This window comes from Pseudorca crassidens, chromosome 5, assembly GCF_039906515.1.
Source record: "Pseudorca crassidens isolate mPseCra1 chromosome 5, mPseCra1.hap1, whole genome shotgun sequence".
NCBI lineage: Eukaryota > Metazoa > Chordata > Mammalia > Artiodactyla > Delphinidae > Pseudorca > Pseudorca crassidens.
Window position 1 is genome coordinate 15,650,255 of NC_090300.1, and position 17,271 is coordinate 15,667,525.

Genomic DNA, 17,271 nt, shown 5'->3' on the forward strand with positions numbered 1-17,271 from the left:
AACAGACCAATCACAAGTAATGAAATTGAAACTGTGATTAAAAATCTTCCAACAAACAAAAGTCCAGTACCAGATGGCTTCCTGGGTGAATTCTATCAAACATTTAGAGAAGAGCTAACACCCATCCGTCTTGAACGCTTCCAAATAATTGCAGAGGAAGAAACACTCCCAAACTCATTCTATGAGGCCACCATCAGCCTGATACCAAAACCAGACAAAGATACTACAGAAAAAGAAAATTACAGACCAATGTCACTGATGAATATAGATGCAAAAGTCCTCAACAAAATGCTAGCAAACAGAATCCAACAACACATTAAAAGGATCATACACCATGATCAAGTGGGATTTATCCAGGGATGCAAGGATTCTTCAATATACACAAATCAATCAATGTGATATACCATATTAACAAACTGAAGGATAAGAACCATATGATAATCTCAGTAGATGCAGAAAAAGCTTTTGACAAAATTCAACACCCATTTATGATAAAAACTCTCCAGAAAGTGGGTATAGAGGGAACCTACCTCAACATGATAAAGGCCATATCCGACAAACCCACAGCAAACATCATTCTCAATGGTGAAACACGGAATGCATTTCCTCTAAGACCAGGAAAAAGACAAGGATGTACACTCTCGCCACTATTATTCAACATAGTTTTGGAAGTCCTAGCCACCGCCATCAGAGAAGAAAAAGGAATACATATTGGAAAAGAAGAAGTAAAACTGTCACTGTTTACAGATGACATGATGCTATACATAGATAATCTTAATGATGCCACCAGAAAACTACTAGAGCTAATCAATGAATTTGATAAAGTAGCAGGATACAAAATTAATGCACAGAAATCTCTGGCATTCCTATACACTAACAATGAAAGATCAGAAAAAGAAGTTAAGGAAACAATCCCATTCACCATCACAACAAAAAGAATAAAATACCTAGGAATAAACCTCCTGAAGGAGGTAAAAGACCTGTACTCAGAAAACCATAAGACACTGACGAAAGAAATCAAAGATAACACAAAGAGATGGAGAGATATACCATGTTCTTGGATTGGAAGAATCAATATTGTGAAAACGACTGTACTACCCAAAGCCATCTACAGATTCAATGCAATCCCTCTCAAATTACCAGTGATATTTTTTTACAGAGCTAGAACAAAAAAATCTTAAAATTTGTATGGAGACACAAAAGACCCCAAATAGCCAACACAATCCTGAGGGGAAAAAATGGAGCTGGAGGAATCAGGCTCCCAGACTTCAGACTATACTACAAAGCTACAGTAATCAGACAGTATGGTACTGGCACAAAGACAGACATATAGATCAATGGAACAGGATAGAAAGCCCAGAGATACACCCACGCACCTATGGTCAATTAACCTGTGACAAAGGAGGCAAGGATAAACAATGAATAAAAAACAGTCTCTTCAATAAGTGCTGCTGGGAAAACTGAACAGCTACATGTAAAAGAATGAAATTAGAACTCTTCCTAACACCATACACAAAAATATACTCAAAATGGACTAAAGAACTAAATGTAAGGCCATACACTATAAAACTCTTAGAGAAAAACATAGAAAGAACATTCTTTGACGTAAATCACAGCAAGGTCTTTTCTGACCCACCTCCTAGAGTAATGGAGATGAAAACAAAAATAAACAAATGGGACTTAATGAAATTTAAAAGCTCTTGCACAATAAAGGAAACTATAAATGAGATGAAAAGAAAACCCTCAGAATGGGAGAAAATATTTGCAAATGAATCAATGGACAAAAGGTTAATCTCCAAATTATATAAACAGCTCATGTAGCTCAATATTAAAAAAAACAAACAACCCAATCCAAAAATGGGCAGAAAACCTAAATGGACATTTCTCCAAAGAAGACATACAGATGGCCAAGAAGCACATGAAAAGATGCTCAACATAACTAATCATTAGAGAAATGCAAATCAAAACCACAATGAGTTATCACCTCACACCAGTCAGAGTGGTCGTCATGGCAAACTCTACAAACTATAAATGCTGGAGAGGGTGTGGAATAAATGGGACCGTCTTGCACTCTTGGTGGGAATGTAAATTGATACAGCCACTATGGAGAACAGTATGGAGGTTCCTTAAAATACTAAAAATAGAATTACCATATGACCCAGCAATCCCACAACTGGGCATATACCCTGAGAAAACCATAATTCAAAAAGATGCATGCACCCCAATGTTCATTTCAGCACTATTTACAATAACCAGGTCATGGAAGCAACCTAAATGTCCACTGACAGACGAATGGCTAAAGAAGATGTAGTACATATATACAATGGAATATTACACAGCCATAAACAGGAATGAAATTGGGTCATTTGTAGAGACATGGTTGTACCCAGAGGCTGTCATATGGAGTGAAGTAAGTCAGAAAGAGAAAAACAAATATCGTATGTTAATTCATTTATGTGGAATCTGGTAAAATGGTACAGAAGAACCGGTTTGCAAGGCAGAAATAGAGACACAGATGTAGAGAACAAACATATGGACACAAAGGGAGGAAAGCCGGGGGGAGGAGGTGGTGGTGGGATGAATTGGGAGATTGGGATTGACATGTATACACTAATATGTATAAAATAGATAACTAACAACCTGCTGTATAAAAAAATAAATAATTAAAATAAAATTTAAAATAAAAAAATAAATAAAAACTCTAAGACCACAGCGGGAGAGGTTTGGTACCACTGAGGATGAGAAGGCAGAGGAAGAATTGTGAAGAAAATCTATTGGTAGGAAGAAGTGATGAGTTTAAACATTTTAGAGGCAGAGGAATGCTGTGTAGACCCTAAAGTGAAATGATCTACAGGCAGAATGGAAGCTGGAGTTACTAACATCCTTAGAGCCGCAGGGATGAATGAGCTTCCAAAGGATGTGAAACTAGAGAGACAGAAATAGAATTCCAAGAGATGAACCCAGGGAGATGCATTAGCAAAAAGAGTGGGCCCAACACCAGAAAAAATGGCACTGCAGAGATGAGGAAATTCCACCAAGTGTGGGCAACTTGGAAAGAGGCAAGAAGCAGCCAGTGGAGAAAACTCCAATGTTGAGTGGGGGAACCCATGTCAAAGATGTCACTTGAGAGCTGAAAGGCTCTCCAGCACAGGGAGGAGGTGAGAACCAGCCTGGGGCACAGGGAGAGGACAAGAGGAGAGCTATTGTAGGGAGAGGAGTGTGTGATCTAAATCAGGGAAGACCCAAGGGGTGGAAGGGGCAGGGAGGTGAATACCTATCTTGGAGGATTTGGGGTGTGAGGGCATTTTCCAACACTGCATGAAAGGAGTTAGCCAAGAAATTAAGGGGTTGTTGTGGAGTGGGCAGAGTCTATAACCAGACAGGGTGCTGATCAGAGAGCATGGAACTCTAGAATGCAGAACTGAGATAGGGGTTTGGGTGACAGGCCTTTGGAGCTAATTCAGATGCCCTGCAAGGTTGGACTCCTGCTGCACCATGTTTGTTCTTCAGCCCTACAGCAGCTCCAGACGCACTGGCATGAGGGCCCTGGGATGGTGGGTGGGAACTTCCCCCAGGATAAAGTAAGAGATCTAGGAAGCTGGGGAGAAAGGAGAGAGAAAGGGAGGTTGGGAATAAAACAGGAGGGCCCAAGTAATTGGAGTCTTAGAAGGAGAGACATAAAAAAGAGAATTTTCAGGAAAAACTAAATTAAAAAAAAGAAACACCCTAGAAGAGGTCAAGTAGTTTCCCCAGACTGAAACTCAGACAAATGCACCTAATTCTAGAGTTTGTTCTTCTGGCCTCACAGCTGGGCTGGAAGTTAACAAATGGGACTTCTCAGTCAGGAAGAGAGATCTATTTCAGGCCTTGAGATGCAGAGGAGGCCGTGAGTTCTGTGTGCTCTCTGTTGGCAGTCAGCATCTCAGCAACTGTAGGATGAAGACAAACAAAAATGTTCCTAGGGTTGATGTGAGGGTGTTTGTGGGCTGTGGGCCAGCAGGATGGATGACCAGTTTGTTGACAGGGCTAGTAAAATCTTTTATTGTCTTGGAGTGCTTCATTTACTTCCTAGGAATTGAGTAAAATGAACATGGAAATTGTCAGGCCTGTGCTTTCTTCAAGATTTGCCAATAGTTCCCCCTGTTACATCTCATGCTTACCAGGTAAATCACTTGGAGAAACCAGATGCTCGGGAGAAAGCAGGGGATTCCCTCAGTCTGGATACAAGATCACACAAACACAGGAGCTGTATTTTTTTTAGCAGAGACGAAGTTCATTTGGAAATCTCCACAGCTCTGCAGAAAAATAGAGGTTCCCAAGGTGCTCATCAGGGAAGAAAATAAGACCCCGTATTTTAGTCCTGCCTTGTTGAATGGCTCTCAGAAGGCTGTAAAATAGAGACAAAACAAATTGAATTTTAGCTATCTTACCTTTTAATCAGAGGCTCATCTGTTCTGTTTCTAAAACAAGTGATCAGTGATTCAAATTTCAACCAGAATTCTGCTAATGTCTGCTGGCCACAGCTCACAAGGAGGAAAGGTCAGGAAGATCCACAAAATAATAAACTTCTGTGTCCACCCTCCTCCATCCTTTAACCTTGGCTTCCTGTTACTAGAAACTAGCCCCATTTGCAATTAGAGTTAAACAGAATATTAAACTTTGTTGAAATTTTATTTTTTGGATTATTTTCAGTCAGCATTCCAAAAGTGTAACAGACTCTTTCTCTCTCTCTCCTCTTTATAGCTTGTTGGAAAGGTGAGTATTCTTACCATATTATGCAGCTTGCTGAAATAATTCTTGCATTCTGACAAGACCATATACACACTACTATATATAAAATAGATAACCAACAAGGACCTACTGTATAGCACAAGGAACTATACTCAATAGTTTATAACAACCTATAAGGGAAAAGAATTGGGAAAAAATAGATATATATATGTATGTCTAACTGAATCACTTTGTTGTAACTAACACAACACTGTAAATCAACTATACTTCAATAAATAAAAAAAAAAAAGTAAATGGGCAAAATATTTGAATAAACACTTCACAAAGGAAAAAAAAAGAAACTCTCATCCCCATGGGAAAAGAGACTTCTTCCTTCTGTGCAGACACTTATTATGACTATAATTTTAAGTGTCATGTTTGGACTTAACTATAAAATGCTGACCGCCAGCTCCCAGATCTTTCACACTGCTGTTCTTTCCAGGTCCTGCCAGTTTCCAACTAATTTTCTTCACGGGGTAGGTCCTGTGTTGCTGGGCAATTCAGTGCAGGGCTGCTCGCTGCCTGACCCATTCTGTTGTTCCATCTGCTGCTGAGTCCGTGGACACTGGCTCCTTGGACGGGTGATGTTTCCTTTCCTCTCTCTGACCTCCATTCACAGCTTTCACCTCCATGTGCCCACCACTCGTCAGCCTGACCCAGAGCATGGAGGATGGTCTTCTTGGGGCCTAGACTACAGTCGGTGTTCTGTGGTGCCTTAGACCCCTCGGATGATGTCACCCCTGAGCCGGTTAAGTCAACTCCAAGAGCTCCTGGTCTCCTAGAGGCCTGCTGACATAGATCCACCGGATCTTTGAGCTCATCCCAAAGTTTGGCACCATTCACTTTATTCCAAAAAAAAAAAACTTAGTAAATCTAAGCACTCAGTAAAACTTCAGGGGTTTGAATTAAATTTATCAGGTACCCTACTGGGCACTAAGAAAGGGAGAGATTAAAAATAAATGGAAACTGGTGCTGCCTTCTAGGAAAATCTGTGATGATAGGTCTGAAGATGCTATCTACCACTTCATTAATCATTTTTAGTATAGGGCTAAGAAATAAGGCATAGTCCATTTTTCTCATTTTCTTTTTCATTATTGGCTTGCATATTTTAAAAATTTCTTCACAGCAAAATGTCTTGATTCAAAATACATCTCAAAATCAACACTTCCTCTTCTATTTCTGTTACTGGTAACAATGGTGGGGAGATGCTATATTTTGAGTTTTATGCATTTTGATAGTTAGCTAGGTTGGGGAGAGTAGATGTAGATGAGGGGGTGCTTAATTTTTAAATAATTTCATTTTCTCTTCCTGTGTTCAGACTTTAACAAGGACTTTGAAAAGTTTGGTTTGATACATAGGGCAGATTACCTATGAAATTCCCAAAGTGCAGTCATCATAAAACTATTAGGATTGAGTTGGAGATTACAGACAGTCCCATCTTTATAATAGCTTGTTGAAAGCCTGCCATGGTCCACTGTGCTGCCCCCTTCCTCCTGCCACCCTCGCTGTCATCCCAAAGCCCCTGAAATCCTCTCTCTCTGGAAACAGCCTCTTTGTCCTCTGAATCCCTGTGAAGAATAATAATCACTCTCTACCTTTCAATATCGTGATCTTCCCCAGACAAGTTCCTCGAGGGCAAACTTGGATTTGTTCATCTTCATATGTATCTCACAGCACATGTTACCCTGCATTTCACATGGTGGATACTCAATAAATGTTTGCACATAAGTGGATGAAAATCTTCCAGCTGACTTTATCATTATTAGTAGATCATTTCTGAAGATTTTTTTTTTTTTTTGCGGTACGTGGGCCTCTCACTGTTGTGGCCTCTCCCGTTGCAGAGCACAGGCTCTGGACGCGCAGGCTCAGCGGCCATGGCTCACGGGCCCATCCGCTCCACGGCATGTGGGATCTTCCTGGACCGGTGCACGAACCTGTGACCCCTGCATCAGCAGGCGGACTCTCAACAACTGCGCCACCAGGGAAGCCCCATTTCTGAAGATTTTTGAAGAGAATAAACTTTCAGATTTTTTTTTGAATTTTATATTTTTTATACAGCAGGTTCTTGTTAGTTATCCATTTTATACATATTAGTATATACATGTCAATCCCAATCCCCCAATTCATCACACCACCACCACCCCCCACCACCACTTTCCCCACTTGGTGTCCATATGTTTGTTCTCTACATCTGTGTCTCTATTTCTGCCCTGCAAACTGGTCATCTCTACCATTTTTCTAGGTTCCACATATATGCGTTAATATACAATATTTGTTTTTCTCTTTCTGACTTACTTCACTCTGTATCACAGTCTCCAGATCCATCCACGTCTCTATAAATGACCCAATTTCGTTCCTTTTTATGGCTGAGTAATATTCCAGTGTATATATGTACCACATCTTCTTTATCCATTCATCTGTCGATGGGCATTTAGGTTGCTTGCATGTCCTGACTATTGTAAATAGAGCTGCAGTGAACATTGTGTTACATGATTCTTTTTGAATTATGGTTTTCTCTGGATATATTCCCAGTAGTGGGATTGCTGGGTCATATAGTAATTCTATTTTTAGTTTTTTAAGGAACCTCCATACAGTTCTCCATAGTGGCTGTATCAATTTACATTCCCACCAACAGTGCAAGAGGGTTACCTTACCTTCAGATTTTCTGATAAGCCATAGTTTCCTTTAAAAATTTTCCATACAGTAAAATTCACTCTTTTGTTCGGTTTTTACACATGCATAGATTCATGTAGTCACCACCACAATCAAGATACAGCAAGTTCCATCAGCTCAAATACTCCTTCCAATTTCTTTTTAAATAGTAGAATGATGGTGGGCAGTGAAGTCTGAGCATTATATAGCAAAATATCACTGCTCTGTATTTAGGTAACACCTTCAGGCTAACAAAGGAGAGTCTTTTCCTCCCTTTACATGTGGGTACCTCTGGTTCTAGGGTTTACGTGACACTTGCATTTTCCCAGACCTCAGTGTCAACCTATCTCACTGGAGTAAAGGGAATGGGAAAGGCTTTTGACCCAGTGAAATAACTTAATACTTTTGCTTCTCATCTTTGTAGAAAAGTGTCCAGTGTATCCAACAGAGCTAGTATTTGCCCTGGACCAGTCCTACGATATCACAGAGCAGAGATTTAATGAAACGAGGGACATCATCATTTCTATTGTCAATGACCTTCACATCAGGGAAAATAATTGCCCTGTGGGAGCAAGAGTTGTCGTGGTTTCCTTCGACTTAGACACCAACTACCTCATCCGTGGGTCTGACTACCATAGTAAGAAGCAACTCCTCCAGCTTCTTTCCCAAATTAAATATCAAAACTCCGGAGAAGTCCGAGACATTGGTAACTCGATGAAGTTTGTGGCTCGGAACATCTTCAAGCGGATGTTAGCAGGAGCCAATGTGCAGAGAGTCGCTGTGTTTTTTAGCAATGGACAATCTGCCAGTAGGTCATCCATCATCACGGCCACCATGGAGTTTAGTGCCTTGGATATCAGCCCTGCAGTCTTTGCTTTTAATGAAAGAGTTTCCCTTGAGGAGGCTTTTGAGGTAAGTACTTCCCTGGTCAACGTATTTATTTTTAAGATATTAGTACTGGCAGGACAGGAATACTGGGGAGTATGGGGACAGATGTGGCCTCTTGACCTCCTTTGCAATTTTCACAGCTGTATTGTTGCCAGGGTCTGAAATCCAATTTTTAATAAGCACAGTAGCCAATGATAGCAGCCACCTTTGTTCAGGTCCTGCTGGGCACCAGGCACTGTCCCTAGAGCTTTACATAAACACTCAGGCATTTGCCAACCCTCTGAAGTAAATGCACGTTATCTCCATTTAAAAATCAGGAAACTGAGGCCCAGAGAGTTTGAGTGACTTCTTCAATTTTGTACAGCTATTAAGTGGCTAAATCAAGATTTGAAATAGGGCTATCAATATAATGCTTTACCAGCCCTCTGCCAACCTGGTGTTTCTCAAATCTGTCATCTGCTAGCTGAATCTCATTGAACAGCTGGACTTAACCTGTAATGGGTGAAGTTTATGGGGTTTTTGAACCCTTAAGGTGTAAAACTTTGATGGGTATGAACCTTTTTCCCAAGAGAGGTTCCATCACTTTTGGATTCACAGATTCTCATGGGATCTGTGCTTCCCTCTTTCTCCCTGCAAACTGAAGAACTTCTCCATCTACTGTTCAACTATTTTAAAATCTACTCATTATCCATGAAATACATGCTCCTGGACCTGGGTGGAATCATTATGTCATCCAAGAGGTTATAAAGGTCTTTTTTTTTTTTTTTTTGTGGTACGCGGCCTCTCACTGTTGTGGCTTCTCCCGTTGTGGAACACAGGCTCTGGACGCGCAGGTTCAGTGGCCATGGCTTACGGGCCCAGCCGCTCCGCGGCATGTGGGATCTTCCTGGACCGGGGCACGAACCCGTGTCCCCTGCATTGGCAGGCGGACTCTCAACCACTGCGCCACCAGGGAAGCCCTATAAAGGTCTATATTTACACAAATACACATGTCTACTATAAAAAGAAAAGCCCTCTATAACATGAAGAGAGTCAATAATCGTAAGATATCCATGAATATTTTGGAAATAGGAGTCATAGGGAGAATAGATCCTGACAGAAAGGATTGTAGGAATTTGAAGTAGTTTCTATAAAAATAATTACTTCCCAACATAGATAATTTATTTATTGGTTTTGTTATGGTATATGTCTCCCCACTAGAATGTAGGATAGAGTTTTTATCTGCTTTGTTCATTTCTGTATCCCCAGCACCTAGAATATTACCTATTTAACATTGTAGGCATTCAATAAATATTTGTTGAATGAATGCATGGATGAATGAAGAGCATGTGGTTGACCCCTGTGAATAAACTTCCTTGATTACCAAGGTTGCAGTTAATCTTTACATGGGGGACCAACAAGGTCAAACACAAAATGACACCCAAAGTATCCAGTTTCATAAAAACTAGAGAGTAGGAATGTAGTAGCTACTTTCTAACTATAAGGCCGGGGTGATAATAAATATTACCAAATGCTCAGTCAGCACTTTACAGAAAAACAGAGGGGGTGGTTTTTCTACCTTTTAATTTCACAAGGGAGAAAGAACAAAAGCATGAGCATCTCTGTTGATTGAGAGATCCCCTCATCACCTGGGAATTATAGATTTCTATTATTGTAATTAAATTGTCTGTATTGCATGGTGCCTCATACAGAGTAAATGCCCAATATATAGTTATTGAGTCTGAATGAATGAATGCTATATATTGCCCATCTCAGTGAGTATCAAAGCAAAAATATAATCAAGAAACAGACAAAATCAGGCAGTGTACTACCAAGAATTTTGAATAGACTTAGTGTCCTCTGTCTACATCCTTTTGGAATAGAACTTTTAAAATTTGAAGTATAGTTGATTTACATGCTGTGTTAATTTCTGCTGTACAAAACGTGATTCAGTTATATATATATATATGTATACACACACACACACATATATATATATATAGGCATACATATACATTCTCTTTTATATACTTTTCCATTATGGTTTACCACAGGATATTGAATATAGTTCCCTTTGCTATACAGTAGGACCTTGTTGTTTATCCATTCTATATATAATAGTTTGCACCTTCTAATCCCAAATTCCCAATCCGTCCCTCCCCTCCCACCCCCTTGGCAATCACAAGTCTGTTCTCTATGTCTGGGGGTCTATTTCTGTTTTGTAGATATGTTCATTTGTGTCATATTTTAGATTCCACTAGTGATGTCACATGGTATCTGTCTTTCTCTTTCCGACTTCACTTAGTATGATAATCTCTAGGCCCATCCATGTTGCTGCAAATGGCATTATTTCACTTATTTTATGGCTGAGTAATATGGAATAAACTTTTGATTGGAATTTGTGATTGGAGAAATCCACTTGACATCTGAAAGATATGCCTTCTTCTAGATAGTGTGATTGGTTGGAAATAGTTGGAATCACTACTTAAAGAGGCTAAAGGAAACTTGTGAATGTAAAATTTCTGCAAGACCCAACCCCAGAAACTGATGTATAGTACCTAAACAGCTGGTGCATAATCAGAGGTGTGTGAAAATTCAGTGCAGAATTACAGGTTTGGAGATAAGAATGAGATATTAATATCTACCCCAGTGGGTGAATCTTGTGGTTAACTTGTGGTAGTTTCCTCATCATAAAATTGGGTTGCTCATACCTGTTCTATATGCTTCCTTGGGTTATGTTTAGGATCAAGGGGGGATAGTGTGTGTGTATGTGTGTGTGTGTGTGTGTGTGTGTATGTATGCATAAAGTTGCACTGAATAGAGCAATGGGCTACAATGCAAGGTGATGGTGATTAGTTAGGTGTTTTTCAAACTCTTAAAGTGTGTGCACAGTGTATTGCTGATGATGACTAAAGAAAATGAGCAAGTAAGCATATACTTCTTTTTCGATGCAGTTTGACAACACGGGAACATTTCAGGTGCTTCCTGTTCCTCCAAATGGGGAATATGAACCATTAGAAAGACTTCGGCACTGTACTCTTTGCTATGGTAAGACTAATGAGAAGAATTTATTGTGCTGAAACACTTAAATGTCTTCTGGGTGAGTTATTAAATCTACCTTTATCAAAGAATTATATTTTTGATTGTAGATTCTAAGTTTTCCGATCTTTCAACACCATATGTCAGAGTTTCAATCTCTGTAATGTTTGAAGTTTCCATAGAATGTGAAAATTGGTTTAGAAGATTATCCCAATTGATTCGGCTTTTCCTGGGGACAATTTGATAGTTTGTATCAAAAGCTTCTAAAATATTTAAAATATTTTCTAAAAGAGTTTGGACATGTCTTATACACTTTAAGTATACATCTTACTTACATCTGCTTTCAACAAAGACATTCCCAAATCGTCTGCTAGTGGCCACAGAAATTATGGGGATGTTGAAAATTCCTTATTAATTTAAATGATGTGAGATTGAAGAGGTATTGATCAGATGATTAATTTTTGGTAATCAGTCCCTTTTCACTTGAAGATCTCAAACAACAGTGTCTTCTTGTGCCAACATTGAACCAATGATAAGTCTCTATGTGTTTTCAGATAAATGCTTTCCAAATACTTGCAAGAAAGAGATTTTCTTACCTGAAAATTCATACATGGATGTCGCCTTCCTCTTAGACAATTCTAGGAATATAGCAAGTGATGAGTTTAAGGATGTCAAAGCCTTGGTAAGCTCAATGCTTGACAACTTTGATATTGCCTCAGACCCTGTAACCTCAGACTCTGGTGATAGGATGGCCTTGTTGAGCTACTCTCCTTGGGATGAGAGGAAGAAAGATGCGGTAAAAACAGAGTTTGAGTTTACAACTTATGACAATCAAGCTCTAATGAAGAGGCACATCCAGACTTACCTCCAACAGCTAAATGGAGAATCCACCATTGGCCGTGCCCTACTGTGGGCTGTGGAGCATCTCTTCCCAGGAACACCCAAACTGAGAAAACATAGAGTCATCTTTGTAGTCTCTGCTGGAGGAAATCATGAGAGAAAGGAATTCTTAAAGAAGATGGCTCTGAGGGCCAAGTGTCAAGGCTATGTCATATTTGTGATTTCTCTGGGCTCTACACATAAGGAGGACATGGAGGAGCTAGCCAGCCACCCACTTGATCACCATCTGATACAGCTTGGGAGAATTCATAAACCAAACCTGGATTACGCTGTGAAGTTTTTAAAGCCATTTGTGTACTCAGTTAGACGTAAGTCACTATTTTGTTTTCTCTTTGTTTTAATAAATTAGTGTTTGTTAGTAGTATTGATAACCTAACATACCTCTGTATCTATAGCTAACCAAAATATGTGAATTAGATGGTGAAAAGGGGACAGGAATAGGACACATCTTGGTTATACCCTGTTTATGCTTTGGTCATAATGCAGTGAGACCTTTTTCATGATATAATGTCTCTTAGCCAAAATCTCAGCACTAGAAGGAACAGAGTGACTGGAGATCTCCTGAACTTCACTTGCTCAACGTAAAGAAGTTCTAGCAGCTCTTAGGTGGTCTCCAGGTTGAGCATTTAAATAAAAGTTTTCCCTGCTACATCTGGTTTATTTCCAACCTTGGAGTACCCTGGAGACCTGTGTGAGAGTGCTACTCCCAAAGAGTCTGAGCATACAGACCACACAGGAATCTTGTTAAAATGGAGGTTCTGATTCAGTATCTGTAGGATGGAGCCTAATATTCTGCATTTCTAACAGGTTCTTCAGTGATATCAATGCTTCTGGTCCACAGATCACACTTTGAGTAGAAAGGTTCTAGGCCAATGCACTACAAAGTGTTACCCATTGGACCATGTTAGTCCATAAACTGATGAGTAGAAAGAAATACAGAAACTGAGAATAAGCATCTAGAAACTTTTAAAGCAATGTGACATTGCCACATTATACAAATGTATAAACAGTGGACATTGTCTCATTGAACAAGATATAAACCAAAAGTATCAGTCTGCAAAAGGCTAGAAATAAAAATACCTTGTCCTTCACCGCAAGTGGTGTGAGAAATGCTCTTTCTATAGAGGTGGTTCTCAACTGGGGATGATTTTGCCCCCCAGATGACATTTGGAAATGTCTGGAGACAATTTTGGTTGTCAGAACTAAGAGAGAGGATACTACTGGTATTTAGTGGGTAGAGACCAAGGATGCTGCTAAATATCCTACAATGCACAGGGCGCCCCCCACAGCAAAGAACAATCCAGCCCAAAATGTCAATAGCATTGAGGTTGAGAAATCCTGCTCTAGAGGATCCCATGGAATCAGAGCTGAACCTTTTCTTTCTGGGAATCTGACAAGTGTAGAGTTAGGTTCTGTTGGAACCAATCCCACCACCGTAGGAGTCTTCCACCCCAGGAAGATTCCACCAAGGAATCTTCAATACCACCATAGTGACAACGTCTTGGAAGTTCACTCTTCCAAGTTCGCTTGGAAGTTCACTCTTCATTGCAGAAGGAGATTCCCCTTTCTCCTGTGACTCATATTCAACTGAAGAATCCAGTAATTACCCCTTTGGGAATATCATGTTATTTCTTTAACTCTAAATGCCTTCCATTGTATAATGCACCATTGTATTACGAAAAATGAAAGAAAAAGTGCTTCCAGTTAAATGTTGATACTGACATTCCTGTTAGAGTTTTTTTATTTTATAGTCTTCAAAAGAGTTCTTTTAGACAGACTATGATATGTCACTCTCGTGCGTACATAAAAAGGGAATATATGTGAAATACACTTGGTTAAGGCATTCCTAAAACTTCTTCTAGTCAAAATTTGACTTTTGTGAGTTCTTTCTTGACTCAGAGTCATTGATATCCATCTTTTCCCATGCAATATTTTTCTTTATACCATCAAGATCGATGATGGATTTTTTTAGAAAATCTTTTTTTAATTTAATTTTTGTTGGAGTATAGTTGATTTAAAATGCCGTGCCGGCTCCTGCTGCACAGCAAAGTGAATCAGCCATACATATAATAAATCCACTCTTTTTAAGATTCTTTTCCCATACAGGTCATCACAGAGTATTGAGAAGAGTTCCCTGTGCTATACAGTAGGTCCTTATTAGTTATCCATTTTATGTATAGTAGTGTGTATATGTCAATGCACTCCAATAGAGCAGTACTTTAAAAAGACTCTATGAAATAACACAAAACTGGTCTTGCTAGGCTCTTAAATTAGGCTTTGCAATTATTAGAGCTAGCTTACTTTTGATTTCCATCTGAGCAATGTTGTTAAACACATCCAATTCACTGTCTTCCCATAACCACTTGGTTTGTAGAGGTTAAAAGTCTCCTTTACTAATACTTCTGGAAATTTTTTCTAAACTGCTGACCCCAATTCTACAAGTTTTGGTGCTGGCACGTTTGTTGTTCCCACACGTACAGGCGATAACAATGGCATCACGATTCCTTCCTCACCAATAGCAACTGTCAACTGCAATTGATTAGAAGACATAGTCTCATTTCAGAGAAATAGAAAAAAATGCTCATCTTAGAACAAGAGAAATATGATTATTATAAAACCATAAACATTCTGTGAGATATTTTCACAGAGTCTTCGATCATTCAATGGTCAAAGATTTCCTTTCACTAAAACCTATTTATTTTCCTGAATGAGGGGAAAATTATATATTTCTCAGTATTCCACAGTTTATAGAACAACAATAGAAAGAGGTAAAGGAACATATTATTTAGGTCAGTTAGCTAAAATCTTTCCTGTGATTATTTTCCTCCTAGGAAATCAGTGTTAATTGGTGCAGAAGCACAGAAATAGCATCATGTATTAAAATATTACTTTTTCTATTAGCATAAGTCTGAGTGAAAAAGTATTATAGGATCAGAATAAAATTATGTTAGCCTGAACATATGGAAATCGTGTCTCTGCATCACAATTAACCCTTAAATGAACAATTTGAGGAGGTCTGTTTCCATGATCCCAGTAATTTTTTGGCTGCAAAATGTTAAAATCAAATTCTGAATGCTATTTCTAGTTGCTACTATTTTCTGTTCTCACCCAAGCCAAATTGTGCTGAAATACTTTAGTGACATTTATTGCTTCAAGAAGATTCCTATTGGAGTTCTCTTTCCCTAGCAAATACAATTTCTAGTTTAAAAATCTAACTATAATTTTCCTCTCTCAATAGGAGGATTCAATCAGTACCCACCACTGATGCTTGAGAACATCTGCAGACTCATGAATTCAAAGGAAGAGGATAATCAAAGTATCAATCTCCTGTGAGTTAGAAAGCTCTGATATTTACAAGTGACTATGGATTGACTGAGGGGTGTGTAACTGCCTGATGGCAGATAAGGTCCCTGAAGGAAAGGCTCTTCATGTATTCCATTTTCTGTAGCAGAAGTTGCACACAAGCATGCTTTCAGGATTGATGTTTTTATAACATCCTCATGAGCTTATTACAATTTTGCTTTAAAATTCATGGTTTCCTCAGAAATTTCCATATTGAAATTTACCCCAGAATTCAGTCTCAACCCACCTCAACTTTACTTCTCATCTCTCCCCATCATAAGCTCTGAGTTCCGGCCACACTGGACTCTTGTCTGCCTTGTGTGATCAGAGGTCCAGGAGTTCACCCTCCTGGAGCTCTGGTCACACTGCCTGGGATCCTGTTTCTTCCAGTGAAACCCTACCCATTGTTCATGGCCCTGATTAAACCTGTCTCCTCTTCAAAGCCCATCTTTACACTCAGTCAAAATCCACATTTTTTCCTTTTTTAATAACTTTTTACACCTCTGCTGAGGCACTTATTACAGTTTATCCCAATGTCTTGTCTTACTGAAGTATGGGATTCCATGTGATTCATTGTTTCATTCCCAAAACAGCATGAAAGACCCCACAATATCATTGCACATGTAAATAATTTTCTTTAAAATTTTATCTTGAGTGAAAATATAAATAATTAATCTGAATGGACTTGAACCTCAAACAGAACGAGAATGGCCCATTTGGTTGCTCTGTGCTTTTCTCTATATTTCACCAAGCTTGGATCCCTGACTACAGCCTGTGAAAGCCCAGAGTTAGCCCATAATGGCCCTGTCCCATCAGATTGCAATTAAGCAAAGAGCTTCTCAAAATAGATGCGGTCTTTCCCATAAATCCCATATATCCAAAATGGCAAGATGAAATGTTCCTCAGAATTCATGCAAATACATGTTCCTCTCATATCAGGTTTCATTTATACTGAGTAGTTTAACAAGGAAGCGTCCAGCAGCTCACACCTTCTGAAGGACTATATGGCACTGATGTCCTGTGATGCAGTGTTTCCCAACATAGAATAAACAATACTCTTATTTAAAGGAAAATTGATTCTTACAGGACTACATTTTAATATAATATTTTAACATGTACAAACACAAATCTAGCTGCAAATACCATACGTGTATCATTCCTATGCAACTATCAAACAAAAATAAATTCGTACATCAAACCCAAGGAAACTCAGTAAGGCACAAATTTAAAACAGTAATTTAATGTATTAGATGATTCTGCTTAGCCAAAAGAGAATTCCTAAAAACTAAAAAAAGAAATTTTATAAACAAGCATATAAAGAGCCTAAATGTCCATCAACAGATGAATGGATAAAGAAGATATAATACACACACACACACACACACACACACACACACACACACACACACACACACACTGGAATATTACTCAGTCATAAAAAATGAAATAATGCCATTTGCAGCAACATGGATGGACCTAGAGATTATCATACTAAGTGAAGTAAGTCAGACAGAGAAAGACAAATATCATATGATATTGCTTATATGTGTAATCTAAAAAAATGATACAAATGAACTTATTTACAAAAGAGAAATAGACTCACAGACTTAGAAAATAAACTTACAGTTACCAAAGGGGAAAGGTTCAGGGGTGGGGGATAAATTAGGAGTTTGGGATTAACATATACATACTACTATATAT

General features: G+C 38.9%; 1 protein-coding gene across 1 annotated transcript in view; it reads left to right on the forward strand.

Annotated features, from left to right (window-relative positions):
• The window catches only part of COL6A5 (collagen type VI alpha 5 chain), a 108,088-nt gene that overhangs the window by 59,877 nt on the left and 30,940 nt on the right, over positions 1-17,271 (forward strand). The window contains exons 31-35 of the mRNA XM_067737429.1: positions 4,744-4,755; positions 7,847-8,334; positions 11,244-11,337; positions 11,883-12,536; positions 15,467-15,544. Of these exons, the coding sequence (XP_067593530.1) occupies positions 4,744-4,755; positions 7,847-8,334; positions 11,244-11,337; positions 11,883-12,536; positions 15,467-15,544 (1,326 nt within the window). The remainder of the gene's footprint in view (positions 1-4,743; positions 4,756-7,846; positions 8,335-11,243; positions 11,338-11,882; positions 12,537-15,466; positions 15,545-17,271) is intronic.